Genomic DNA, 27,826 nt, shown 5'->3' on the forward strand with positions numbered 1-27,826 from the left:
TAAACAGGACAGCTGGGACACTGGATACATGGAGAACTGTGAGAGTGAACAGTAAACTCTTCGAAGAAAAGCTCAGTGTCTTGGTTTTGACTTCACTAATTGGCCTGGATTCCATTAACCCTCAGAGCTACTAAAGACAGGACTTCCTTAGTACCACACTAAAATGTAAGCCTGTGCATTGAAGTTTCTGGTGTGGGATTTGAACCCACAAACTGATTGCAAGTTATGATTGTTCCATGGATACCAGAAAAGATCTGAACAGAAAGAATAGAAAAGATGTTGGGAAATGGGATCAGAGATCCAGGCAGCAGTGTTTGAAATGCTGCCATGATTAGCTGACTGGCCTCCTGTGTGGTTCTAAATGCAACAAACAAAAATAACCTGAACTTTTCAGTGAAATACTTCATTTTTTATTGAATCACATTCAATATACACATACATTTCTCACTTGTGAGAGGGTTTTAAAACTATCTCCACAAATAACAATCAATTCTCTGATAACTCATAATAAATATGATCTGATTCACAAAGTTGTGATGATTCAAATTCATTTGTTTCACATGGGAAATACTGCTTCAGTCACCGGTTCTATTTCTGGAGATCAGTCATTCCGTTTCACAACCTGCCAGAAAACAATCGCTTCAGTAAATAATACACTTTGAGAGGAGAAGCCTTAAGTTATTCTCTCAGTCAGATGCCTGGGTGAGAAAGGTTGGGTGGATTTCCCAGCTCATTTCCTCTGGTGCTGACAAGGTACAATGCACTCATTGTTGATGGGTTGAACACCCCTATGCCAACCCAATTTCCTTGCGGGTGTGTGTAGAACTACAGGTCATCAATATAAGGTAGTCACTTATAAACCCAGTAAGGAATTTAGGAGAAACCTTACACAGAGAGTGAGAATGTGGAACTCACCATCACATTGAGTGGCTGAGGTGACTTAGCATTTCAGGGGAAGCCAGTTAACAATGAGGGAAAATAAAGGGTATCTTTGATGCGATTAGAAGGAAGCAAAATGGGACGAATTTCATGTAGAGCACAAACACCAGCAATGAGGCTCAATGACCAGTTGCTGCATTGTAAGATTGGTGTGCTATGTGAGTGAAATTGTTTGTAATTCTCCCTGAAAGCTAAATACACATAGTTGATTTGCAGGGAGAGCTGGGGAACTACATTTGGGATTGTGGAAAAACAGCTATTTACTCTGAAACGGTTTTGCCTCACGGATTCTGAACTTCCGAAAGTTTAGTCTACCTCGGGCATGAGGCAGGCAAAACTGAGCAGTAAGCTCAGGATCAGAAGGTTCTGAACCTTCCACACACCTGACAAAGGAACAGCATTTCTGAAAGCTTGTGGGTTTACTATCAAATAAATTGGTTGGACTTTAACCTGGTGTTGTGAGACTTCTAGCTGGCAGGTGGACAGCAGGTCTGGAGGTGGGGAAACAAAGTACATCATAGTGGAAGGGGCAGACAGAGTGAAACTGGGTATTGGCTCCATTTTGGGGTAGGATAGTCAAATGGACCTGCGGCAAATGTAACAAGAGCAAGGGGTGACACGGGACCTATAGATTTTGGCTCTCCACTGCAAGGATTTTTTTCAATTCATGTCTGGCTCTATTCTGCATTGACAGCAATTCATTGCTATGATTGGTCAACAACTTCCTGATTGATATTGTCCAAGGAGGACAGGAGCACCTAATAGCTTGTTTCCCTCCACGCCATTCGCCATCCTGACTTGGAAATATATTACTGCCCATTCACAGTTGCTGACCCTCATAAAGCACTGTGGGTGAACCTATACCTGAGGGAATGAAGCAATTCAAGGAGGAAGCTCACCACTACCTTCTCAAAGGCTATTAGGGATGGGCAATGCTCTCCCCAGTGACACCCATATCCCAGGACGGTAATAGGTAATTTCATGGATCTCAGTCTTCTTTCATCTTGCAATTCTAACGTCCATTGGCACAGAGGGAAAGAAATACACAGAGAACTAGTAAAATGCTTCAGCCATTGGTTGCGTCAGATGATGGTTTGGCCCAGCTCCGCCCAGAGCCAGAGACTAGCCTTGACAATCCTGACTGTTTTCAAAGGTGAGCATAGTTACAAAACAGACAGCTAGAATACCTGATTGTCATTGAGTGTTGGTGTAGGTTGTTCACTTTTTGTGTTTTTCCTCCACAGAGATTCAACAGTCAGATATCCTTGCAGTGATAGTTCATAAAATGAAGCGCCTGCTACCTAAGACAAATGACAATTGATAATCACAGACTTTTTCCTCATAATGAAAATATGTATTACCTTTGGAGCTCATCATTTAGACATTCTTTTGCTAAAATATTCCCTCCCCTCTAAGTACTAGCCAGGCTGGAGAAGATTGGCACTTTGTACTCACAATTGAATGAAAAACAGCAGCAATTCATTGAAAATGTCAAACAGGAATCACAGTCTGTTACAGAACAGGCAGGCCAATCAACTCAATGGTTCGCTAGTGGGCTTACCGAACTGCGGTCTGGGGGCAGTTAAGAGAATATTTTGGGCTCACTCGGCTATGTAGCACCAATGGGGTGTTAACAATTTCCAGGCCCTGATAAATCCTCCCATTGTTTTCAATGGTGGCCACAACTGACAGGATTCCTCTTTCCCAAAAGGCTAGCAAAAGAGGACTCCTTTTTATTTAAAAACTCTGCAGCTTGAACAGCCCCTTCTTGCTTTCACAGTTCACCACCTTCACCTTGCGCTCTTCAACATCTATTTCAACATGGCTCACTCTCTGGGATCACAGACTGAAAAACTTTGGATAGCACTACACTGCTGTCTTTCTCCCTCAGACACCTAGGTTGAAATTCTCCCCACCCCTGCCTGTGGCTGGGATTCTCCGGTCCCAATGAAGTGAATGGAGTTTTGGCCGAGTGCCAAATTCTCCATTCGCGCTGGCAGCTGTGACAGGGTGTACAAGATCGGAGAATTCTGGCCTCACTCTAATCCCAATCTTCCCCTCATTCCCGATACTTTTTAACATCCTACTCTCTCCCCCGTTCTCTGCAGCCTTTAATATCCCATCCAATCTAATCCCACTCTGTCCCTCACTCCCTGCATCCTTTAATATCCCATCCACTCTAATCCCATTCTCCCTACACAATTTAATATCCCACCAAGTCTAATGCCACTCTCCCTCACTCCCCATACTGTGGTCTGCTGCCAGCCATGGCTCACTGCGTTGCTTCTCACCAGTGAAGATTTTGCAGGTTCAAGTCATGATTCAAGGATTTGAGTATAGAATTGAAGCTGACATTTGAATGTAGTATTCAGGAGGCTGCAAGGAGTTTTAACCTGACAGCCTGCCTGCCTCACTCAGCTGGAAGACTGCAGTGCACCGGGTGGGCATGTTCTGCCCCAGTTCTGGCCAATATTTACCTCTCAATCAACACCTAAAAACATAATTCAATCAGTAAACATTGCTATTTGTGGCAGCATGCTGTGCACAAATTGGCAATCCTTATGTTAGAAGGTGAGTGCACTGGTGAAGTAGACCATTGATTAGAAAGTGTTTTGGAATGTTCTGAAATTGTGAAAGGCAGGATGTAAATCCAAGTTTTGAGTAACAATAACTTGTAAGAAAAATCCTAGGAGTTCAAGCAGATATAAAACACATTTCAATCATTTTCAATGCTAAACAAGATAAATAAAAGTTTCTGATATTTTACTGAACTGTCACTATTTGAAACAACTGGGTTTAGAATTTTACTGTTAATTACCTTTGCGGCTTCAATTGTTTCTTGAGGATAATATAAAGATGCACAAGCAGCAACAAACCCACACGAATAAATCACTTTCCTCACTCGGGATCCTACAGATAAAAGATTAAAAGAATTGAAACTAAGTAAATAAAAGCAAGCATGGAGATAAAAATCACCAAAAATCAACCTCAAAACTATCTCCTCATCTAGGAAGACTCTTGAAATCAGCAAGCTGTCAAATTCCACTGACATGCAGTACCTGGTGTGGGTGAGTAGGGTGGAGTGCTAAGGGGAAGCAGTCACAGCAACAGAGGACAAGGGTCCTTGAGCCTAAATACTCACCCCATTTTCAGCCAATCTCAAACCAGTGCCATCACCTTAAGCAGTTTGGCTAAATTCGCGTTAATGGTGGTGTGATCAAAACACTTGATCAGAGATCGATAATCAGGATTGACACACACAGTGCAGCACTGTCAGAGGTGCCATTCTTATGGATGATAGTACACTGAGGCCATATTTGGATTTGGAAAAGTTTGGTCCAAATACATCTGGACAAGAGACAGTGAAAGAGAATTTTATACAGATGGAAGGGGTTTCAAAACGTAAAGGTTTTTGCCTCTGCCACATTACCGAAATGATTCTTGTCAAAGTCACAATAATATCCTACGTGACTTCCTCCTGGTCCTTCTTGAGCTGTCTGCAGTCTTTCACACAGTTTGACCACACCATCCTCCTTCAATACCTTCTCCACCATTGTCTAGCTGGGTGGGACTGCTCTCACCTGCGTCCACTCTTATCTACCTAATCATCGTCGAAGAATCTCTTCCTATTCCCGTCTATTCCTGCTCTATTACCTCTGGTATTCCCCGGTGATCAATCCTTCACCAGTTCCTATTCCACATCTACATGCTGCCCCTGGGGTGAAATCACCTGAAAGTACTGTGTTAGTTTTCACTGACGACCCCCAGCTCCACCTCACCACCGCCTCGCTTTACTTCTGCACTGCTGTTACATTATCAACTGCTTCCCCAACCCATATCCACTACGTGATCAGCAGATACTTCCTCAAATCAAATATTGGGAAGATTGAAGACATTGTTTTCAGTCTTCACTACAACCTCCGTTCCCTAGTTACCCACTCTACCCGTCACCATGGTAACAGTCTGACATTAAACTGGTCTGTGTATAATCTTGAAGTGATATTTGACCCTGAGATGAATTTCCAATCTCGTTATCACATGATCATTAGGACCACTGATTTCCATCTCTGTAACTGTGCTAGACATTTTCTCGGCTCATCTGCTGTTGGAAACTTCATCCACGCCTTCATGATTCTAGACTCAGCTAGTCTAACATATTCCTGGCTGCTCTCCCATATTCTAAGGCTGAGATCATCCAAAACTCTGTTCTAAATCACACCAAGTCCTGTTCCCCTCTCACCCCTGTGCTCTCTGATTTATGATGTAGAGATGCCAGCGTTGGACTGGGGTAAACACAGTAAGAAGTCTCACAATACCAGGTTAGAGTCCAACCAGTTTATTTGACAGTAATCCCACAAGATTTCGGAAACGGTGTTCCTTCGTCAGGTGTGTGGAAAGTTCTGATCGGAGAAGGGCATATAAAGTCACACACAGTTTACAGAATACTGATTAGAATGCAAGTCTCTACAGCTAACCTGCTTGAATAGCAGGTAAGGACTTGGTGTGATTTAGAACAGAGTTTTGGATGATCTCAGCCTTAGAATATGGGAGAACAGCCAGGAATATGTTAGACTAGCTGAGTCTAGAATCATGAAGGCATGGATGAAATTTCCAACAGCAGATGAGCTGAAAAAAAGTCCAGCACAGTTACAGAGATGGAAATCAGTGGTCCTAATGATCATGCGATAGCGAGATTGGAAATTCATCTCGGGGTCAAATATCACTTCAAGGTTACACACAGACTGGTTTAATGTCAGACTGTTACCATGGTGACAGGTAGAGTGGCTAACTAGGGAACGGAGGTTGGAGTGAAGACTGAAAACAATGGCTTCAATCTTCCCAGTATTTGATTTGAGGAAGTATCTGCTCATCACGAACTGGATATGGGTTGACATGCATTCTAATCAGTATTCTGTAAACTGCATGTGAATTTATATGCCCTTCTCTGATCAGAACCTTCCACACACCTGACGAAGGGACAGTTTCCGAAAGCTTGTGGGATTACTGTCAAATAAACTGGTACTCTAACCTGGTGTTGTGAGTCTTCTTACTCTCTGATTTATATCATCAAGTAACATCTTGATTTTAAGACTCTCATCCTCATTTTCAAATCCCTCCACACCCTCACCCCCTTCTCTGGAATCTCCTCCAACCTCACAACCTTGTGAGATATTTGCGCTCCTCTAATTTTAGCTTCCTGAGCATCGCAATCTTAATCACTTCACAATTGGTAGCCATACCTTCAGCTGTCAAGGCTCCAAGTTCTGGAATCCCCTTTACAAGTGTGGGATGAACCACACTTCCCCCTTGTAAAACCTACCTAAAATGCTCCCAAGAAGCACGTTGGGACATTTCATCATGATAAAGGCCCTAAATAAATTTAGGTAGTTGTTATAAATCCATGGCAATACTTATAATATTTGTCAGGTTATAACATTGTCCAATAGTATTTCCAACTGACTCTGAACAAGGCTACTATGACCTAATCCCACAGCCTCACCTCAATCCAAAGCCCACCTCATGTATCCCCACCTCACCATGTCCCTTGCCTCCCCCCCAATCCCACCTCACCGTGTGACCCCGTCTCACCGTCATCCTGTTTCAACTCCATGTTTGAATTTTACTGAAACGCACTTCACACAACGCTGATGAATCCATTTTAAATTTATCCAATGTGTTCACTGAACTAACAGCTGCTGCCATTCAATGACTGAGGAAGTAAAGCAGTCAAAACAATCAAATGACACCGACACTCTTCCTTTTCTTCCTCTCAACTTTTAAATCAACAAATGCATGCAGAGATTAAAGTTCACACTGATTTGTGTGTTGAAGTCAGGTCTAATGAGGGTATCAATTAGTCATTGTTCTTTAACTTTAGAGAAATTAATTAGCTATAACTGGATTTCCATTTGGCTAGATGTTGCTGGTGACTAAGCAATTGAACAAAATATCAGCCAGTTAGTCGGAGGAAATTCACCTCTTTGCAATCATTCCTGGGCTGGAGTAGAGTGGGCTTTTGGATTAGTTTTGATTGCCTAAGGGGTTGGATTAGGGGTTTTTAGCTGGGTCTTCAGCTCTTCAGTTACATGATTCTGATGGTGTAGACAGATCATTATTGTGATACATAAGGAATGGCAGCAGTGTCAGACAGACAACACGGGACCATAAGATCTTGTCCTCTTCATCATCACTCACATGTTCACATTGTGACTTCAGACTCATTCAGGAGTCAGTGAGCAAGGGTTAGTATTGGTGTTTACTGTTCGAACCAGGATGTGCTGCAGGGCCTCTCTCACAGCCTTTAATCCTCAAGATCATCTGTGACAATGTCACAACTGTCAGTGAAAACCGTGGCTTCCCCATTGGCTGAGCAACGTAAAATACCATAATCTGAACTAAGCTCCTACCCCTTCCAGCAAGGAAAAGACCAGCCACTCCAGCCAGGGCAATGATTCCAGCACGTGGGTAGAATCCACTTGGTGGGTTTTTCAGGAAAGCATATCCATCTACCAAAGACAAAGCAAAACATCAGCAAATCAGGCAATCAGCGTCTCAGCATTCTCAGTTACCTCTCCATTGACTGTACAGTACTGTATGGTGCACCCATTGGCATATAATAATTTAATCAGCGCTCCCACATTCCCAAGTTTAATTTATCTGGATGTGGAAAACATAAATCTGAGCCAGGTAAATGAAAACTTACCAGCCTACCACTAATATATGCTTAAGACTGAGCCTGAGGCCAAGGCCAAGCCGAGCCCGGCGCCGGGGTGGTGGTGGTGGGGTTGGGGGGGGTGTTGATTGCGGGCTGAGCTTGGTGGATTGATGATCAGAGCAATCTGGTTTGTGATTGGTATTCATCGTGAACACAGGTACATCTTGAGATTGTGTTATGAGCGGGCATGGGGAACCTGTATGATTGCACAGTGCACAGGGAGAGGCCATGAGCTGTCCAGCTGATATACTTTACAACAGACACCTTCTCGGCCTGAGGACAGTGCAGATCTCTGGTTCTGCCAATAACAAAGCACATACTTAAATTTGTTTCTATAGCTAGTTTTCCATGGAACAGGTCACTAGGCTGTTTCCAGAAGCAATAGCTTGAAAGGCACCACTGCACATCAAGGATGGCTGACCAAGAAGGAGACTCTCCCACTTGACCACCCATCCACTGGTATATCAGAAAGAAAAAGAGTTACAGGTTCGGCTACGTTATGAACATATCTTCCATGACCAACAAGTTCTCAAATGGGACTTAAATCCAGAGCTTCGAGTTCAGAAGCAGGAAACACAAGACATCATCTACAAATTTTTACTCAGACAATGGTGGGTGAGTGGAATCAGCTGCTGTCGGTGGTGGTGGAGGCGAACTCGCTGGGGTCTTTTAAAAGACTTCTGGATGAGTATATGGGATCTAATGGGATTGGGAGTTACAGATAGTTCTATGGCTTGGTAGGTATAGATGTAATCTATATACAAATACAAAACACAAAAAATACAAATTTTTCACTCAGAGGGTGGTGGGTGAGTGGAATCGGCTGCCGTCGGTGGTGGTAGAGGTGAAGTCGCTGGGGTCTTTAAAAGACTTCTGGACGAGTATATGGGGTCTAATGGGATTGGGAGTTACAGATAGTTCTACGGCTTGGTAGGTACAGATGTGATTGGCGCAACTTGTGGGCCGAAGGGCCTGTTTGTGCTGTAGTGTTCTATGTTCTAAATAAGAATGCCACCAAAATCGTAATCTAAATAAGGAGCAAGCAAGAAGGGAATGTTCTGTAGTGAAGAGAATTACTTTAAAAGAAAAGAATATTGGACACACGATCACAACAAGGGTTGTCATCAACAAAAAGAATGTTAGGAATGCAGATCCCTTTATCAGTACACCAGCTCTTTCTTCAGAGTGAATTGACAGTCAGTGATGCTCAATCCTCTATTTAGGAGCCAGTTTTTTCCTCAGTGGGAGAAGGTGTTAGACAGGGAGAGGATCCAGAAATGAAGAGTGGAAACGAGTATTTGTACCGAACCAAATTATCACAGTCAACAGTTGTGAAACATTAGGATATCTTCTACTGCCTCATTTGGTAAATGGATATTCACCTGCTTAACATCACAGACTGTCAAAGGATTCTTACCTTTTCCAATCTGAACTGTCTTTCCTATTTTAGGCTTCACTGTTGCATAAGCATCCTAGGAGAAAAAAAAATCAATAAAGGAAAGAATCTGCTAAAGAGGAATTCAAAGACCTCATTTCAAAGAAAAATGAGGATTTTCAAACTTGTCTTCACTCTGCACCTAGATATAAAAGTCACACTGTGAGGATTGTTCTCCAGTAGGTTTTATTGTCAAAGGGATATTCATGGATAATATCCCTATTACAAATTAGTATCCACGACATCTATCCCCTTCAATTCAGTGGTATATGTCTTGTTGAATTACTCAAGACAGTGGTAATGCGACACTTGGAATACTGTGTACAGTTCTAATCACCCTATTATAGAAAGGATATTATTAAACTAGAAAGGTTGCGGAAGAGATTTACTAGGATGCTACTGGAACTTGATGGTTTGAGTTATAAGGAGAGGCTGGATAGACTGGGACTTTTTCTTTGAAGCGAAGAAGGCTGAGGGGTGATGTTATAGAGGTCTATAAAATAACAGGGGGCATAGATCAGCTAAATGGTCAATATCTTTTCCTAAATGTAAGGAGTCTAAAACTTTAGGTTTAAGGTAAGAGGGGAGAGATACAAAAGGGTCCAGAGGGGCAATTTTTTCACACAGAAGATGGCAAGCTGCCAGAGGTAGTAGTAAAGGCAAATACGATTTTATCTTTTTAAAAAGTTTTAGACAGTTACATGGGTAAGATCGGTATAGAGAGGTATGGGCCAAATGCAGGCAACTGGGACTAGGTTAGGGGTTTAAAACAAAGGGCGGCATGGACAAGTTGGGCTGAAGGACCCATTTCCAAGCTGTAAACCTTTATGACTCAATCTATGAGTTGTAGTTGTAAGTGGATCATGGTCCTTTACGTTCTGGAGTTGATCCAAGATCATAGAATCATAAAATCCTACACTGCAAAAAGAGGCCATTTGGCCCTTCGAGTCTGCACTGACCACAATCCCACCCAGGCCCTATCCCCTGTACATTTACCCTAGCTAGTCCCTCTGACACCTGGCAATTTGTCATGGTCAATCCACCTAACGCATACATTTTTGGATTGTGGGAGGAAACCAGAACTCCCTGAGGAAACCCACCCAGACACACGGAGAATATGCAAACTCCGCACAGACAGTGATCCAAGCCGGGAATCAAACGCAGGTCCCTGGCACCAGTGCTAACCACTACACCACATGCCGCCCTGTTCAATATGTATTTGTATACTGTGTAACTCAAGGGTGTAATAATTAGCTTCATCCACTGAGACAGTTTTATGAACTCAAGGGAGCCATTAACATGTTTTTTTGAAATCTTAATACACATTAACAAGCAAACACTCGCTAAGACGAGGTCAGGTTTAGCTTGTTAAGTTGTTTAATTTAATATGAATTGAACATTTTGTTAAATCATTTGTAGGATACGGGTGTTATTAACCAGGCCCAGCATTTATTACCCATCCCTCGCTGCCCTTGAGAACGTGGTGGTGAGTTGCAGTCAACGTGATGTAGGTATTCCCACAGTGCTGTTATGGAGCAATGTCCAGGATTTTGATCCAGCGACAATGAATGAATGGTGATATATTTCCAAGTCAGGATGGCGAGTGACTTGGAGGGGAATATCCAGATGTGGTGTTCCCATGTATCTGTTGCCCTTGTCCTTCTAGGTGATAAAGGCCATGGGTTTGGGAAGCTGCTGTCGAAGGAGTCTTGCCACAACAACAATTACTGTTGGACTCATTTGATTTAATCAGAGCAATTTATCCATGTAAAAGGAAATTCCGCTGATGGAGCTAAATGAAGAAGGCTGTGAAACGAACACCAATATGGATCAGTTGTGTTAAATGGCTGGGGTTTGTGTTTTAAAATGTATGTAACACAACAAAATTCCACCATTCATAGGGTTACATGCTTGCAAAACCTCAGAAACAGTGAAATCACGAACGATAAATTCACTTCCCAATGGAAGTCAGTCAGATCAGTTTCAGCATCTGAAAACGTGACATGCAAAATGGATCAAAGACAATAAACACTGTTTTCAATACAGTTAAAGAGAAATTTACTGGAGAAATTGTTTAATAAATTAAGAATATAACATGTGTCACACTTACAGGGCTTGAGACCAGAGGTGGTGATGAGGATTTAAATCACCTTAACAAGGAAAACCCTCATGTAAATGACAACAGATAACGTAGACGTAGGAAGTACATCACGTTTTTTTTTAGAAACTTCATTCAAGTGGTTTTTCTTTGGCATTTTGTAAAGTTGACTTCTATTCTCTTATTTTTCAAGCCGCAGATTAGCAAACCTTTGGGCTGGAGATGGGTGATCTGGTATACACAGACTAGCGCAGATATGTAAATTGCAGGACATTACTACAATACAAAAAAAACGAACGGGCTGCATTTCCCCGTATCAGTGAGTCACCTTGCTTAAGTTCTGCAAAGAATACTTCACCTTTATTGGAACTAACCGAACAAAGCCAGATTTCAAAACTTCTATTTTTTATAAAGGTTTTTTTTTGAGCTTAATGGGTTTTCTTTCTGGAATCATAAAACAAAATCATAGAATCCCGACATGCAGGAGAAGGTCATTTGGTCCATTGAGCCTGCACCAACAACAATCTCACCCAGGCCCTCTCCCCATAACCCCACGTAATTACCCCGCTAATCCCCCTAACACTAAAGGGCAATTTAGCAATGGCCAATCAACCTAACCTGCACATCTTTTTACTGTGGGAGGAAACCAGAGCACCTGGAGAAAACCCATGCAGACACAGAGAGAACATGCAAATCCGACAGTCACCCAACACTAGAATTGAACCCAGGTCCCTGGTGCTGTCAGGCAGCAATGTTAACCACTGTGCTTCTCACCTTTTTGTTGATTCTAATTGCAAGAAGCGAATCTCAGCAAATCTGAGATTTCAGTAGATTCCCTTGCAACCAAGCCTTCTGAGCTCAAAGATAACGAGTCAATTAACTGAAGGATTAGACAATCACTGAAACATCCAAACTAACCTTCATTTCACTGAAGTATGCTGATCCAACTACTCAGTCTCACTGTCAATCTGAAATAAATATATAGAAAATGCTGGAAATACTGAGCCAATATCTTGAAGAAGTTCTGCTCGTCTCTCTGAATGGATTTCAGATCATTGCTTTGTTTCCCTCTTCTCATGTTCAATCAGGGTTCAATCCCACATCCCCTTTCCTCAGTAACTATCTCTAGCTTTAACATATTCCCTCTGGATTTCAGAGATTCTACCTTTCATATTTCACATCCACCTGTAATTACAGATATTTCCAAAACATTCAACGCTGCTCTGTTCTCACTGTATCCTAAGGCCCACCTCTAATTTCAACAGCATTGACCAAAGAATCGCTAGAGTGCAGAAGGCAGCCATTCAGCCATTAGGTCTGCACCGGCTCTCTGAAAAAGCATGCCACCCAGGCCATCCCCTCTGCCCAGTCACACCCCCCCCTCAACCTGCGTTTCGCCATGGCCAATCCATCTAACCTACATATTTTTGGATTGAGGGAGGAAACCAAAGCACACAAAGGAAACACATGCACACACAGGGAGAACATGCAAACTCCACACATTTGCATGAAAGAATAAAGAGGGATTTAAATATGAAGATGAGAATTCTAATCTGAAGGTATTAAAGCAGCAGGGGCAAAGGTTGAGCAACTGGCCCAGGGATGAATGGGGTTTGGTACGAGTTGAGAAACAGGTAGCAGAGCTCTAGTTTCTGGAAGATCAGCCAGGAGTGTGTCGAAACAGTCAAGTTTAAAAATAACGACAGAGTGAATGAGGTTTTCAGCAACAGCAGATGAGGTGAGACAGGGCAATGTCAGGTGAGGTCATAGAGGTGGAAATAGGTGGTCTTAGTTGTCACATTTGATCACATATGCCACCACTGAGGTTCTGAACTTTCTGATTTGGCCTGAAGCAGAGGGAGGGACGGAGTGGGTTGCAAGTGAATGGAGCTTGGAGCAGGGACCAAAACAGTAGTTGATTTCTGCTGAGGACTGGATGTCAGAGGCAGAATCTAGAGAGTGGAAGAGCTGAGAGAGATGGTGATGAGGGAGAGCTGGATTGTCAATGTATATGTGAAAGCTAATACAGTGCTTTTGGATGGTGTCCCTAACAGGAAATGCTTTTAAGTGAAATAGGAGAGGTCAAGGATAGCTCCTTGGAAGACACCAGTGATAACAGTACAGAAACAAGAAGAGAAACTGTTACCAGTGATTCCCTGGTTATGATTAGATAGATTAAACCCACTCAGTTGCAGGACAGTGGAGTGGTGTTGGAGGAGGATGATGTGTCTGTCAATGTATCAGCAATTGCATCCTTTGGCAATTACATTGGTAAGCCAATTATATTGTTAAAGACAAATCATGATCATTGCCTCAACTACAACAGCACAGCGGCAACAGTTGGATGTGGGGCTGGAGCTGTTCTGAGAATAAACTTGCTCAAGGTGAAAGACAAATTTTGGACATTTTCTTTCAGCATTTAACATTGCTGGAATTAACATGGTCATCACGTTATAGACTGCAGATAGGACCAGGAGGGAATGTTTCCCTTATCAGTCATGATGTAATTTGTTGTTTTAATAAGTGCTGTTTCTGTCCATTCAAACATGGAATTCTGGAAAAAAAAAGGCACAGCTTGGAAGATATGATCAAGGAGTTTGGAGAGGGAAGGGAGGTGGGACGACAGTTTGAGGAGAGAAGTGTGAAAATATATTCATGGTGCTTCAGTGTTCTAAAACACAGAATGGCAGTGAGACACATTAGGAGATATCAGGCTGGATTATCAAAAGCCAAGTTAGAGGTAGAGGGAAAATTCTGGACCTTGGGGTCAAGGCACAACCAGTAGTGGAGGAACAGTTAAAACTAGCAATACTCAGGAGGCCAGAATGAGAGGATGCAGATACCATAGACAGTATCTGGAAGGAAATTCCACAGATCAGGAGGGGTGAGGCTATGAGATTGGAAAACTAGGATGAGAATTTTGAAAATCAGCAGAGAGCACAGGGGTGATTGGCAAATGGAGCTTGGTCATTCTAAGATCACAGTCAGCAGAGTTTTGGATGACCTCAAGTTTATAGAGTGCACAACGTGGGAGAATAGTCAGGTCTGAACGCAACAGAAGGCAATGAAATGAGGTTTGCAGCAGCAGGTGATGCTGACAGATTTGAAGGAGACCGCACCTAAAGAATCATTAACAATGTTGCCAAAAATGGAAAGCAGGAGGGGAGACTGGTTGGGCAGCAGTTAAATGGGAACAGGATTGAGAAAGCAGGAGGCTCGTACATGTGGAAGCTAACCCTTTGAACTACAGAATCTCTACAGTGCAAAAGGAGACCATCATCCTGCAACAACTCTCCGAACGGGCATTTTACCCAGGCCTCCCACCCATTCCTGTAACCCTGTCCATTCACTCCACCAAGGGTGACAGCTATTCGAGGAAGAGGTGCGGGCAATGCTCGAGAAGGGCATTTCAGCCGTTGCGTGCAATGGTGGGGAAGGTCACAAGGAGAAGTTGAATAATCAGTGAAGTTGAATTGAGCAAATAGAACATTAGTCTGATGGGAGAGTTGAGTTACAAAGGAATTGAAGGTTAGATTCAGGGCCATGGAGAAAGGTGCAGTTTGGCTTTGTAAGCAGGAAGAAGGAATTCAAACAGCAGCTAAATGGTTGGTCTCAGTCTTGGAGAGAGGAGATTTGCCAGCTCTTCATGGCATAAACTTAAAGAATGGATTAGTGATAGAGAACATAACAGTAATTGCATATAGCAGAACAAGGAACAAAGAACAATACAGCACAAGAACAGGCCCTTCAGTCCACTAAGGATGCACTAATCACGTTGTCCTATCTAGACCAACCACCTGTATCTCTTTACACCATGCCTGTTCATGTGCCTATCCAGGTAAGTCTTAAATGTCGCTAATGTGCATTCCAGGCCACCACACAGTGTAAAAAAACTTCCCCCCCCGCCCTTGTGATTCTCATTTCTTCCAACTGTTCACCTTATCTATGCCCCTCATAATTTTATAAACATCTATCAGGTCACCCCTCAGTCTTCATCTTTCCAGGTGGAACAATCCCAGTTTATTGAACCTCTCCTTATGGCTAATACCTGCCATACCAGGCAACATCCTGGGAAACCTTTTCTGTACTTCCTCCAAAGCCACCACGTTCTTCTGGTAGTGTAGTGACCAGAATTGTACACAGTATTCCAGAAGTGGCCTAACCAATGTTTTATATAACTGTAACATAATTTGCCAACTTTTACACTCAATGCCCTGTCTGAAGAAGGCAAGCATACTACATGCTTTTTTCACAACCTTTTCCACCTGTGCTGTCACTTTTAAGGATCTATGGATCTGTAATCCCAGATCTCACTGTGTGTCTATGCTCCTGATTGTTCTAAGTCTGACAACACCAGGTTTTAGTCCAACCTATTTATTTGATAATATTCTCACTAGCTTTCGAGGGGACAGCCTCTTCGTCAGGTGAATGGAGAGTTCTCTCCATTCACCTGACGAAGAGGCTGTCCCCTCAAAAGCTAGTGAGAATATTATCAAATAAATAGGTTGGACTAAAACCTGGTGTTGTCAGACTTTTTACTGTGTTTACGCCAGTCCAACGCCGGCATACCCACATCCTGATTGTTCTGCCATTTATTTTATAGCTCCCACCTGAATTAGATCTACAAAATGCACCACCTTGCGTTTGTCTGGATTAAATTGCATCTGCCATTTCTCCGCCCAATTTTCCAGTCTATCTATATCCTGCTGTATTCTCTGACAATCTTGATTACTATCCGCAACTCCAGCAATCTTCGTATTATCTGCAAACGTGCTGATTTGACCACTTACCATGTCTGGCAAGTCATTTATATATATTACAAACAATAGAGGTCCCAGCACTGATTCCTGCGGAACACCACTAGTTACAGACCTCCATTCAGAAAAACACCCTTCTACTGTTAATCTCTGTCTTCTGTGGCCAAGCCAGTTCTGAATCCATCGAGCTAGTTCACCCTTGATCCCATGTGATTTAACTTTTTGTGCCAACCTACCATGAGGGCCTTTGTGAAAAGTTTTACTGAAGTCCATGTAGACAATATTCACAGCCCTTCCCTCATCAATCATTTTTATCACTTCCACAAAAAACTCAATCAAATTAGTGAGACGTGACCTCCCTCATACAAAACCATGCTGTCTATCACTAATAGAACCATTCAGTTCCAAATGTGTATCGATCCTATCCCTAAAATCTTCTCCAACAATCACTGACCTCTCATCACTGACCTATAATTACCCAGCTTACCCTTGCTATCCTTCTTAAATTTGGGACAATGTTGGCTATCCTCCAATCTTCTGGACCTCACCTGTGGCCAACAAGGAAATAACGATTTTTATTAAAGGTCCAGCAATTTCATCTTTTGTCTCCTCAGTAACCTGGGATAGATGCCATCTGGCCCCAGGTATCTGTCCACTTTAATACTTTTTAATACACCTAACACTTCCTCCCTCATAAATGGTGACTTGCTGTTGAGGGTTTACTTACCCATCCAAGACACCGTCAATCAATGTGTCCCTCTCAACATGGACCATGTAAAATCGCCAGCTCCAACACATCCTTCCCCGATGAGCATTTTACACCCGTTTTGGGCAAGAGGTCAGTGAGAGCATGCCCTCCACCCTGAAAGCCCTGGACGAACCTGTATCTGGGGTCACCACTGCAGATGTCAGAGCAGTTTTCTTGAAGGTTAACCCACAGAAAGCGACTGGCCCAGATGGGGTATCCAGACGTGCACTCAGATTCTGTGTGGATCAGCTGGCGGGGGTATTCACAGACATCTTCAATCTCTCTTTACAACAATCTGAGGTCCCTATCTGTTTCAAGAAGATGACCATCATCCTAGTACCTAAGAAAAACCAAGCAGCTTGCTTTAATGACTATTGGCTGGTAACTCTGACATCCATCATTGTGAAGTGCTTCGAAAGGATAATTCCAGCCTCCCAGGCTACCTACTGCTACAACAGATCCACATCAGATGCCATTTCCTTGGCCCTGTACTCAACACTGGAACACTTAGATAACAAGGATACCTACGTCAGGCTCCTTTTTATTGACTACAGCTCAGCCTTCAACACTATTATTTCCATGAAACTCATCTCCAAACTCCAGGGCCCAGGCCTCAGCTCCTCCCTCTGTGACTGGATTCTGAACTTCTTCACAGACCACAATAGTAAGAATAGGCAACAACAGCTGCTCCATGATCATCCTCAACACCAGTGCCCCACAAAGCTGGGTTCTCAGCCCCCTACTATACTCCTTATACACCTATGACCGTATGACCAAAATCCCCTCCAATTCGATTTTCAAATCTGCTGACATCACCACCGTAGTGGGTCGGATCTCAAACAATGATGAGATAGGAATGAGAGAGAGAGAGAATCTGGTGAACTGGTGCGGCAACAATAATCTTTCCCTCAATGTCGACAAAACAAAGGAGATGGTCATCGACTTCAGGACGCATAAAGGAGAACATGCCCCTGTCTATATCAACAGGGATAAAGTAGAAAGGGTCGAGAACATCAAACTTTTAGGTGTCCAGATCACCAATCTGTCCTGGTCCCCCCATGCTGACACTATCGTTAAGAAAGCCCACCAACCCTTCGACTTTCTCAGAAGACTAAGGAAATTTGGCATGTCAGCTACAACTCTATCCAACTTTTACAGATGTACCATAGAAAGCGTCCTTTTGGTTGTATCACAACTTCGTATGGCTCCTGCTCTGCCTAAGACAGCAAGGAACTACAAAACGTCGTGAATATAGCCCAATCCTTCATGCAAACCAGCCTCCCATCCATTGACTCTGTCTACACTTCCCACTGCCTCAGCAAAACAGCCAGCATAATTAAGGACCCTACACCCCCTGGACATTCTCTCTTCAACCTTCTTCCTTCAGGAAAAAGATACAAAAATCTGTGGTCATGTACCAACCGAATACTCAAGAACTGCTTCTTCCCTGCTGCTGTCAGGCTTCTGAATGGACTTACCTTGCATTAAGTTGATCTTTCTTTTTGCCCAATGACTGTAATACTACAATCTGCACTCTCTCATTTCCTTCTCTATGAACAATATGTTTTGTCTGTATAGCGTGCAAGAAACAATACTTTTCACTGTATGTTAATACATGTGACAATAATAAATCGAGTCAAAATCTCCTTGTGAATACCGATGCAACGAGTACTCATTAAGGATCTCACCCACTTCCTTTGGTTCTACGCATAATTTCCCTCCTTTGTCTTTGAAAGGGCCAACTCTTTCTCTAGCTACCCTCTTTTTCCTAAAATAAGTAAAAATGCCTTGGGATTCTCCTTAATCTGGCCTGCCAAGGACACTTCGTGGCCCCTTTTTGCCCTCCTAAATCCCTGTTTGAATTTTTTTTCAACTTTCCCTGTGTTCTTCAAGTGCTTCATCTGTTTTTAGATGCTTAGACCTTATGTATGATCCTTCTTCTTTATGACTAGACTGACAATTTCCCTGGTCATCCACGGTTCCCAAATCCTGCCTTTTCTGTCCTTCCTTTTCACAGGCTCATGCCTAACCTGCACTCTGATCAACTGCTCCTTAAAATTCATCCACATGCCAGATGTGGATTTATCCTCAAACAGCCTCTCCCAAACATCAGCCTCCAAATCCTGCCTAATCCAGCTTTAGTTAAACTTCCCCAGGTTTAGCACTCTAACCCTTGGACAACACTTGTCCTTTTCCATGAGTATCCGAACACCAAAGAGAAAAGGCCACTTTACACAGTGAGGTCATTATTAGAAAGTCTATTTTGTGTGTTTGGCCAATGGCAAACCAATTGGGGATGGGAACCTGAATTGTAACTCCAGGGTACAGGAGGTTGAGAGTCGTGAGGTCATGAATAAGGTTTCCAAGGTCACAGGAGTGTATCGGCAGGCAGGAAGGTGGTTTGAAGTGTGTCTACTTCAATGCCAGGAGCATCCAGAATAAAGTGGATGAACTTGAAGCATGGGTTGGTACCTGGGACTTCGATGTTGTAGTCATTTCGGAGACGTGGATAGAGCAGGGATAGGAATGGTTGTTGCGATGTTTCAGTAAGATCAGGGAAGATGGTAAAAGAGGGGGAGGTGCGGCAGTGTTAGACAGGAACAGGAAAAAGACAGTGGTAGAAAAGACTTTTGATGAGGACTCATCCTTTGAGGTAGTACAGGCAGATGTTAGAAACAGGAGAGGAGAGGTTACCCTGTTGGGAGTTTTCTATCGGCCTCTTAAAAGTTCCAGAGATGTAGAGGAAAGGACTGCAAAGATGATTCTGGAGAGGAGCAAAAGTAACAGAGTAGTTGTTATGGGGGATTTTAACTTTACAAATATTGACTGGAAAAGCTGTAGTTCAAGTACTTTAGATGGGTCAGTTTTTGTCCAATGTGTGCAGGAGGGTTTCCTGATACAGTATGTAGATAGGCCAACAAGAGACGAGGCCACATTGAATTTGGTACTGGGTAATGAACCAGGCCAGGTGTTAGATTTGGAGGTAGGTGAGCACTTTGGTGATAGTGACCAGAATTCGGTTACGTTTACATCAGCGATGGAAAAGTATAGGTGTATACCACAGGGCAAGAGTTATAGCTGGAGGAAAGGAAATTATGATGCCATTAGGCGAGATTTAGGATGCAGGGGATGGGCACAATTGCAATGTGGAGCTTGTTCAAGGAACAACTACTGCGTGTCCTTAAGAAATATGTACCTGTCAGCAGGGAGGTAGTAGTCAAGTGAGGGAACCGTGGTTTACTAAAGAAGTTGACTCTCCTGTGAAGAAGAAGAAGGAGACTTATGTAAAGATGAAATGTGAAGGCTCAGTTAGGGTGCTTGAGAGTTATAAATTAGCCAGGAAGGACCCAAAGAGAGAGCTAAGAAGAGCCAGGAGGGGACATGAGAAATCTTTGGCAGGTAGGATTGAGGAAAACCCTAAAGCTTTCTATAGATATGTCAGGAATAAAAGAATGATTAGGGTAAGATTGGGGCCAGTCAAGGACATTAGTGGAAAGTTGTGCGTGGAGTCCAAAGAAATAGAGATATTTTTCATCAGTACTCACACAGGAAAAAGACAATGTTGTTGAGGAGAATGCTGAGATACAGGCTATTAGACTAGATGGGATTGAGGTTCATAAGGAGGAGGTGTTAGCAATTCTGGAAAGTATGAAAATAGATAAGTCCCCTGGGCTAGATGGGATTTATTCTAGGATTCTCTGGGAGGCTAGGGAGGAGATTGCAGAGTCTTTGGCTTTGATCCTTAGGTCGTTATTGTTTACAGGAATAGTGCCAGAGACTGGAGGATAGCAAATGTTGTTCCCTTGTTCAAGAAGGGGAGTAGAGACAACCCTGGTAATTATAGACCAGTGAGCCTTACTTCCGTTGTGGGCAAAGTTTTGAAAAGGATTATAAAAGATAGGATTTATAATCGTCTGGAAAGGACTAATTTGATTAGGGATAGTCAGCATGGTTTTGTGAAGGGTAGTTCGTGCCTCACAAACCATATTGAGTTCTTTGAGAAGGTGACCAGAGGTGGATGAGGGTAAAGCAGTTGATGTGGTGTACATGGATTTCAGTGAAGTGTTTGATAAGTTTCCCTATGGTAAGCTATTGCAGAAGATACGGAATCATGGGATTGAGAGTGATTTAGCGGTTTGGATCAGAAATTGGTTAGCTGTAAGAAGACAGAGGGTGGTGGTTGATGGGAAATGTTCATCCTGGAGTTCAGTTACTAGTGGTGTACCGCAAGGATCTGTTTTGGGGCCACTACTTTGTCATTTTTATAAATGATCTATCTGGATGAGGGTGGAGAAGGGTGGGTTAGTAAATTTGCGGATGACACTAAAGTCAGTGGAATTGTGGACAGTGCGGAAGGGTGGTGCAGGTTACAGAGGGACATAGATAAATTGTAAAGCTGGGCTGAGAGGTGGCAAATGGAATTTAATGCAGAAAAGTGTGAAGTGATTCACTTTGGAAGGAGTAACAGGAATACAGAGTACTGGGCTAATAGTACAATACTTGGTAATGTGGTTGAGCAGCGAGATCTTGGTGTCCATGGGCATAGATCCCTGAAAGTTGGCACCCAGGCTGATAGCGTTGTTAAGAAGGCATATGGTGTGTTAGCTTTTGATGGTAGAGGGATTGAATTTCAGAGCCATGATGTCATGTTGCAGCTGTACAAAACTCTGGTGCGACTGCACTTGGGGTATTGTGTACAGTTCTGGTTGCTGCATTATAGGAAGGATGTGGAAGCATTGGAAAGGGTGCAGAGGAGATTTACCATGATGTGGCCCGGTATGGTGGGAAGGTCTTCTGGGCTGAGGGACTTGAAGCTGTTTTTGTTAGAGAAAAGAAGGTTAAACGGTGACTATTTTAATAGAGGCATACAAGATGATCAGAGGATTAGATAGGGTGGACCAGTGGATAGTGGATTCTATAAACATAATAGCCCAATGTTATCCTGATCTTCCTGCATGATATTCTGCTTCATATCTGAAAAATTGTGAATGGTACTAATCACTGTGTACTGATCAGCAAATGTGCCCACTTTGATGTGATTATGGAGAGTAACTCATTAGTAAAGCAGCTGAAAATGGTTGAGCCTCAGGCACTACCCTTGGATGGAGATTGGTAGCATGAGGGGACATAGCTTTAATTTGAGGGGTGATAGATACAGGACAGGTTCTTTACTCAGCGTAGTAAGAGCGTGGAATGCCCTGCCTGCAACAATAGTGGATTCGCCAACATTAAGGGCATTTAAATGGTCATTGGATAAACATATGGATGATATTAGAATAGTATAGGTTAGATGGGCTTTAGATTGTTGCGCCGACCTGCGAAACTATTGAGGGCCGAAGGGCCTGTACTGAGCTGTAATGTTTTATGTTCTAATGGAAACAAAACAAGATTTGTAAAAGCTGACATCTGTTGATAATCCCATGGTTTTAAAAAAACGTCAAGGCCAAAATTTGTTACCCATCATTGATTAAGAAACATCTAATTTCCCCCAGGTGATCTTGAGACAAGAGCTTTCTTTTTCAAATAAAACTGCAATTGTCATTCCCAGCAAAAGAGAAACCAACCAAAGTGCAATACTGAGAGGTGGATAGTGGCTTGATAGAATACTCTCAGGAGATACAGTGTGAGAAATTGCAGTACCTGGAGACTAGTGGTATACGGTCTAACTAATGTTCGGAGCTCAGAGATTTTCTCTTCCAGCAGGCTTGGCTTTGCCTCCACAAATCGATAATTTTTAGCTGGAGTTGTATAAAGTGACAACTGCAAACCAAAGATGGAGAGATTATTATTAATTGTATATATAAGTTAGAAGGCATTGACTAGATGGTTACTTGAGCACATGTAAAGGGAATTTAATGACACAGTGTGCAAGACATGCTGTAAATGCCAGCTGAGGATGGATGTGACCAGGAGCTGCTATGCCATGAGAGAGAGAAGGGTGAGGCTCAAATACGTATATGTACTCAATATAGAACATAACAGGGAAGAAGTAGTTCACAGTAAGAGGGAAAGGACCTGGCTCTAATAGGGTCCCAGGATCAGAGGAGGGTCACCAGTTTGGGAATGGCCCATTCATGACTTCCCAAATAAGGTCTTCTTGAGAATTCCACTCTTGCACTCTATCTTTTGGCAGGATACTCTTTGAACAGATGTTATTCAGACTGATTTAACACACAGCAACAACTTGCAGCTATATAGTACTGTGAATGCAGGAATATGTCCCAAGTGTTAATAGAATCCAAATTGTTTTGGTGAAGTGAAAACCAATACAGAGAGCTTTCAATTATCGAGAGAGTTTAACTTGTTCAGTCTAACTCAACCCAGTATCCCAGCTATCCCCCATTTATTTGTGCTCAAAGACAATTAATAGTCATTTCTCTTATAAATATAATTGACATTATTCTGATTTGTTAATGTAATAACAAGGTGTGGGTTAATTATAAAAGGAGACAGAGGTGGCAAAGTGGAGAGTTTGAGTCAGTTTAGGACCTATGCATTGTTGCCAATGCAGGACTGAGGAAAATACTGAGTTCAACTGAAACCAAGATAACTAAAGAATCAGACACTAATACAAGCTCTAGTTTTATGACATTCTGAGGATTGACAGGATTGATTACCCTGGTTGTAAAAAGTGCTCTGGGATGTTTGAGGGAGATGGTGAGGTGATATTCAAACTTGAAACTTGCCCTTGGAATGCTTTCATGAACAAAAACTAAATACCCATTTTCCTAACAAAGTTATATGAGGAGAGAATGTACGTGATGACAAAACAAGCACATTTACCTCGTCAACCTTGAGAAGGCCTTTCTCTGGTTTGTCACTCTGTGCAAAGATTCGCACAGGAAGCAATGCCAGGCTTGCCTGTGATGCCACCAGTCCAACAACCTGAAAGAAAAAGAAAAAGTACAGGGTTAATGTTCTGATTCAACTGAATATTGTGTAGGGGGTGAGCTCCTGATACAGCTCTCTCTTAAATAATCACCCTGATCTTTTCCAAAGCAATAGATGTAACAAAATAACAGAAATTCTCCGAGTCTGAAAGGAAACACTGCGCTCTCTCCGATATTTCCATTCACTAGGCTTTCTATTTCAATCACAGAAACCCACTCTACTCTGACACCACTTCAAGAAACTGCCAAGTTAAAAACCTTGATATCACCGTTGTATAACCAATGACAACATGTTGAGGACCAGCTGGCTAGCTGACCAATAGTCATTGTAACCAATGGCAAACTGGTGTGGTCTATTAAAAAACAGGAATTGTGGGGAGCATTTGTGGCCCAAATGGTGGTGGAATGAATAATTTACTTTGTGAAGTTAGTTCTTTCACTGCTTGCTTCTGGAGTATCCTTACTTTTGTATTGGAACTTTTGAATTGCATCAAGATAGATAAATCGCTGGGACTGGATGGGATGTACCCCAGGTTACTGTGGGCGGTGAGGGAAGAAATTGCAGAGCCTCTGGCGATGATCTTTGCGTCGTCAATGGAGACGGGAGAGGTTCCAGAGGATTGCGGATGTGGTTCCTATATTCAAGAAAGGGAACAGGGATAGCCCAGGAAATTACCAACTGGTGAGTCTAACCTCAGTGGTTAGTAAGTTGATGGACAGGATCCCGAGGGACAGGATTTATGAACATTTAGAGAAGTTCAGTATGATCAAAAGTAGTCAGCCCGGCTTTGTCAAGGGCAGGTCATGCCTTACGAGGCTGGTTGAGTTCTTTGAAAATGTGACTAAACACATTGACGAAGGAAGAGCGATGGATGTGGTTTATATGGACCTCAGCAAGGCGTTCGATAAGGTCCCCCATGCAAGACTTCTTGAGAAAGTGAGAGGGCATGGGATCCAAGGGGCTGTTGCCTTGTGGATCCAGAACTGGCTTGCCCGCCGAAGGCAAAGAGTGGTTGGGGATGGGTCTTTTTCTGCATGGAGGTCGGTCACCAGTTGGAGTGCCCCAGAGATCTGTTCTGGGACCCTTGCTGTTTGTAATTTTCATAAATGACCTGGAAGTGGAGGGATGGGTTGGTAAGTTTGTCGACGACACAAAGGTTGGTGGTGTTGTGGACAGTCTGAAGGATGTCAGAAGTTGCAGCAAGACATAGATAGGATGCAAGACTGGGTGAGAAGTGGCAGATGGACTTCAACCCGGATAAATGTGTAGTGGTCCATTTTGGCAGGTCCAATGGGATGAAGGAGTATAATATCAAGGGAAAGTTCAGGGGGTTGAACTATGAGGAGAGGCTGAATAAACTAGGCTTGTACTCATTAGAGTTTAGAAGAATGAGGGGAGATCTCATTGAGACATATAAGATGATGAATGGGATGGATAGGATAGAGGTGGAGAGGCTCGTCCCGCTCAGAAAGGACAGTAGGACTAGGGGGCACAGCCTCAAGATAAAGGGGGGGCGGTTTAGAACGGAGTTGAGGAGGAACTTCTTCACTCAAAGGGTGGTGAATCTCTGGAATTCTCTGCCCATTGAAGTGGTGGAGGCTGCCTCGCTAAATATATTTAAGACGCGGGTAGATAGGTTTTTGATAGGCAAGGGGATTAAGGGTTATGGGGAGAGGGCGGGAAAGTGGAACTGAGCCACGACAGATCAGCCATGATCTTATTGAATGGCGGGGCAGGCTCGAAGGGCTAGATGGCCTACTCCTGCTCCTATTTCTTATGTTCTTATGTTCTTATTATGAAAGACTCTTAGCAGTGTAGAGGATCAGAAGGACCTTGGGGTCCAGGTCGATAGGACTCTTAAATCAGCCTCACAGGTAGAGGATGTGGTTAAGAAGGCATATGGCGTACTAGCCTTCATTAATCAGGGGATTGAGTTTAGAAGTCAGGAAATAATGCTGCAACTTTATAAGACCCTTGTCAGACCCCACTTGGAGTACTGTGCGCAGTTCTGATTGCCTCATTACAAGAAAGATGTGGAAGCTATTGAAAGGGTGCAGAGGAGATTTACAAGGATGTTGCCTGGATTGAGTGGCATGCCTTATGAGGATAGGTTGAGGGAGCTCAGTCTTTTCTCCCTGGAGAGATGAAGGATGAGAGGTGACCTGATAGAGGTTTATAAGATGTTGAGAGATACAGATCGGGTGGATTCTCAGAGACTATTTCCCAGGACTGAAATGGTCGCTACGAGAGGACACAGGTTCAAAGAGCTGGGGAGTAGGTACGGAGGAGATGTCAGGGGTAAGTTCTTCACTCGAGGGTGGTGGGTGAGTGGAATCGGCTGCTGTCGGTGGTGATGGAGGCGAACTCACTGGGGTCTTTTTAAGAGACTTCTGGATGAGTACGTGGGATTTAATGGGATTAAGGGTTATAGATAGACCTAGTAGGTAGGGATATGATCGGCGCAACTTGTGGGCTGAAGGGCCTGTTTGTGCTGTAGTGTTCTATGTTCTTCCGGTGAACGCTGATAGCAGAGAAGAGCCCATCATAGCTTGGTGTTTGTTTTGTAAGGCTTGAAGTTGAAACATAGAAAAATTACAGCACAATACAGGCCCTTCAGCCCACAAAGTTGTGCCGAATATGTCCCTACCAGAGAGATTACTAGGCTTATCTATAACCTTCTATCTTACTAAGTTCCATGTACTTATCTAAAAGTCTCTTAAAAGACCCTATCAAATCTGCCTCCACCACCATTGCCAGCAGCCCATTCCATGCACCCACCACTGAGTGAAAAACTTACCCCTGACGTCTCCTCTGTACCTACTGCCCAGCACCTTAAACCTGTGTCCTCTTGTGACAACCATTTCAGCCCTGGGGAAAAGCCTCTGACTATCCACTCGATCAAGGAACCTTTGCGTGTTTGTCCACAGATCTCTGAAGGCGGAAGGACATACTAGTAGGGTGGTGAAAAAGGCATATGGGACACTAGCCTTTATCAATCAAGACACAGATAACAAAAACAGGGAAGTCAGGTTGGAGTTTTATGAACTTTGGTGAGGCCACAGCTGGAGTACTGTGTACAATTCAGATCACCACATTATCAAAAGAATATGATTGCACTGGAAGGGTGCAGAGGAAAGGTTGGATAGGCTTGGGTTGTTTTTATTGGAGCAGAGAAGACCAAGGGGGCGACTTGATCCAGATGTACTGGATTACAAGAGACGTACAGAGCGGATAGGGAACAGCCATTCCCTTTAGTTGAAGGGGATAGATTCAAGATGAGGAATGCAATGTTTAGGGGGCTGTGAGGACTAACATTTTTACCCAGAGGGTGGTGACTGTCTGGAATGTGCTGTCTGGAGGGTGGGAGTGGCAGGTTGCCTCACATCCTGTAAAAAGTATCTGGATGAACACTTGGATTGTCATAACAGTCAGACTATGGGCCAAGTGTGGCCGATGTGATTAGATGGGAGTTCAGATGTTTCTAATCTGTCGGTGCGGAGACAAAGGGCCTTATTTGTGCTATATAGAACATAGAACATTACAGCGCAGAACAGGCTCTTCGGCCCACGATGTTGCGCCGACCAATTAAAAAGCAATGACCCTCTAACCTAAACCAATCCCTTTCCATCCATAAACCTATTCACGGATCTCTTAAACGCCCCCAAACTAGGCGCATTTACAACTACAGCAGGCAGGGCATTCCAATCCCTCACCACCCTCTGGGTAAAGAACCTACCCCTGACATCGGGTCGCGGGGATAAGGTCTAGGTGGGATTGTTGTCGATGGGCCAAATGGCCTCCTTCTGCACTGCAGATATGCTATTCTGTGAAAATAGACTCGAGGGGAGTTACCTGAGTTTACAACCAACTGTCCACCAGCTGGAGTTTATTTGACATTCTCTGATATTACTAACATGCAATCTCTTTATTATCCAACACTGACTTGTGTATAAATGACCTGGCTGCATCGTCTCTGCAACTTTTCAAACAGCACAACACTTAATTACATCCAGAACACTTCATTAAATGAACTAACCCGGCAGCCGAGAGAGCGAAAAAGCATCTTAAACAAATGCAAGTTTATTTACCTGCTATCGGAGTCAAGTTCCACATGTTTCCAGTGAAAGCACAGCACGAAATCAAGGACATTATTTATTTACTCACCATCTTTCTCTGCAGGCCTGGTCACCCTGGCGAGAATGCTGGGACTCTCTACTGGAAGCGAGTCCGGACAAAATACCCA

General features: G+C 43.2%; 1 protein-coding gene across 1 annotated transcript; it reads right to left on the reverse strand.

Moving 5' to 3' along the window:
• Positions 1-387: 387 nt before the first annotated feature.
• On the reverse strand, positions 388-27,826 carry LOC145353001 (MICOS complex subunit MIC26-like). The gene is made up of 8 exons (XM_080203311.1): positions 27,748-27,826; positions 23,476-23,577; positions 22,333-22,452; positions 9,072-9,126; positions 7,347-7,445; positions 3,758-3,849; positions 2,127-2,240; positions 388-622 (listed from the first exon to the last, which is right to left on the reverse strand). The coding sequence occupies exons 1-8, from the start codon at positions 27,748-27,750 to the stop codon at positions 602-604; spliced, it is 606 nt and encodes a 201-aa protein (XP_080059437.1). The 5' UTR covers positions 27,751-27,826; the 3' UTR covers positions 388-601.

This window comes from Carcharhinus amblyrhynchos, chromosome 15, assembly GCF_965287045.1.
Source record: "Carcharhinus amblyrhynchos chromosome 15, sCarAmb.v2.hapA, whole genome shotgun sequence".
NCBI lineage: Eukaryota > Metazoa > Chordata > Chondrichthyes > Carcharhiniformes > Carcharhinidae > Carcharhinus > Carcharhinus amblyrhynchos.

Excerpts from the sequence above, each read along its gene's own strand:
- LOC145353001 (XM_080203311.1), bottom strand. Across the intron at positions 9,127-22,332 it reads CGTATACCACTAGTCTCCAG|GATGCTTATGCAACAGTGAA; the intron begins GTACTGCAATTT and ends TTTTTCTCCTAG. Across the intron at positions 7,446-9,071 it reads GACAGTTCAGATTGGAAAAG|ATGGATATGCTTTCCTGAAA; the intron begins GTAAGAATCCTT and ends TGTCTTTGGTAG.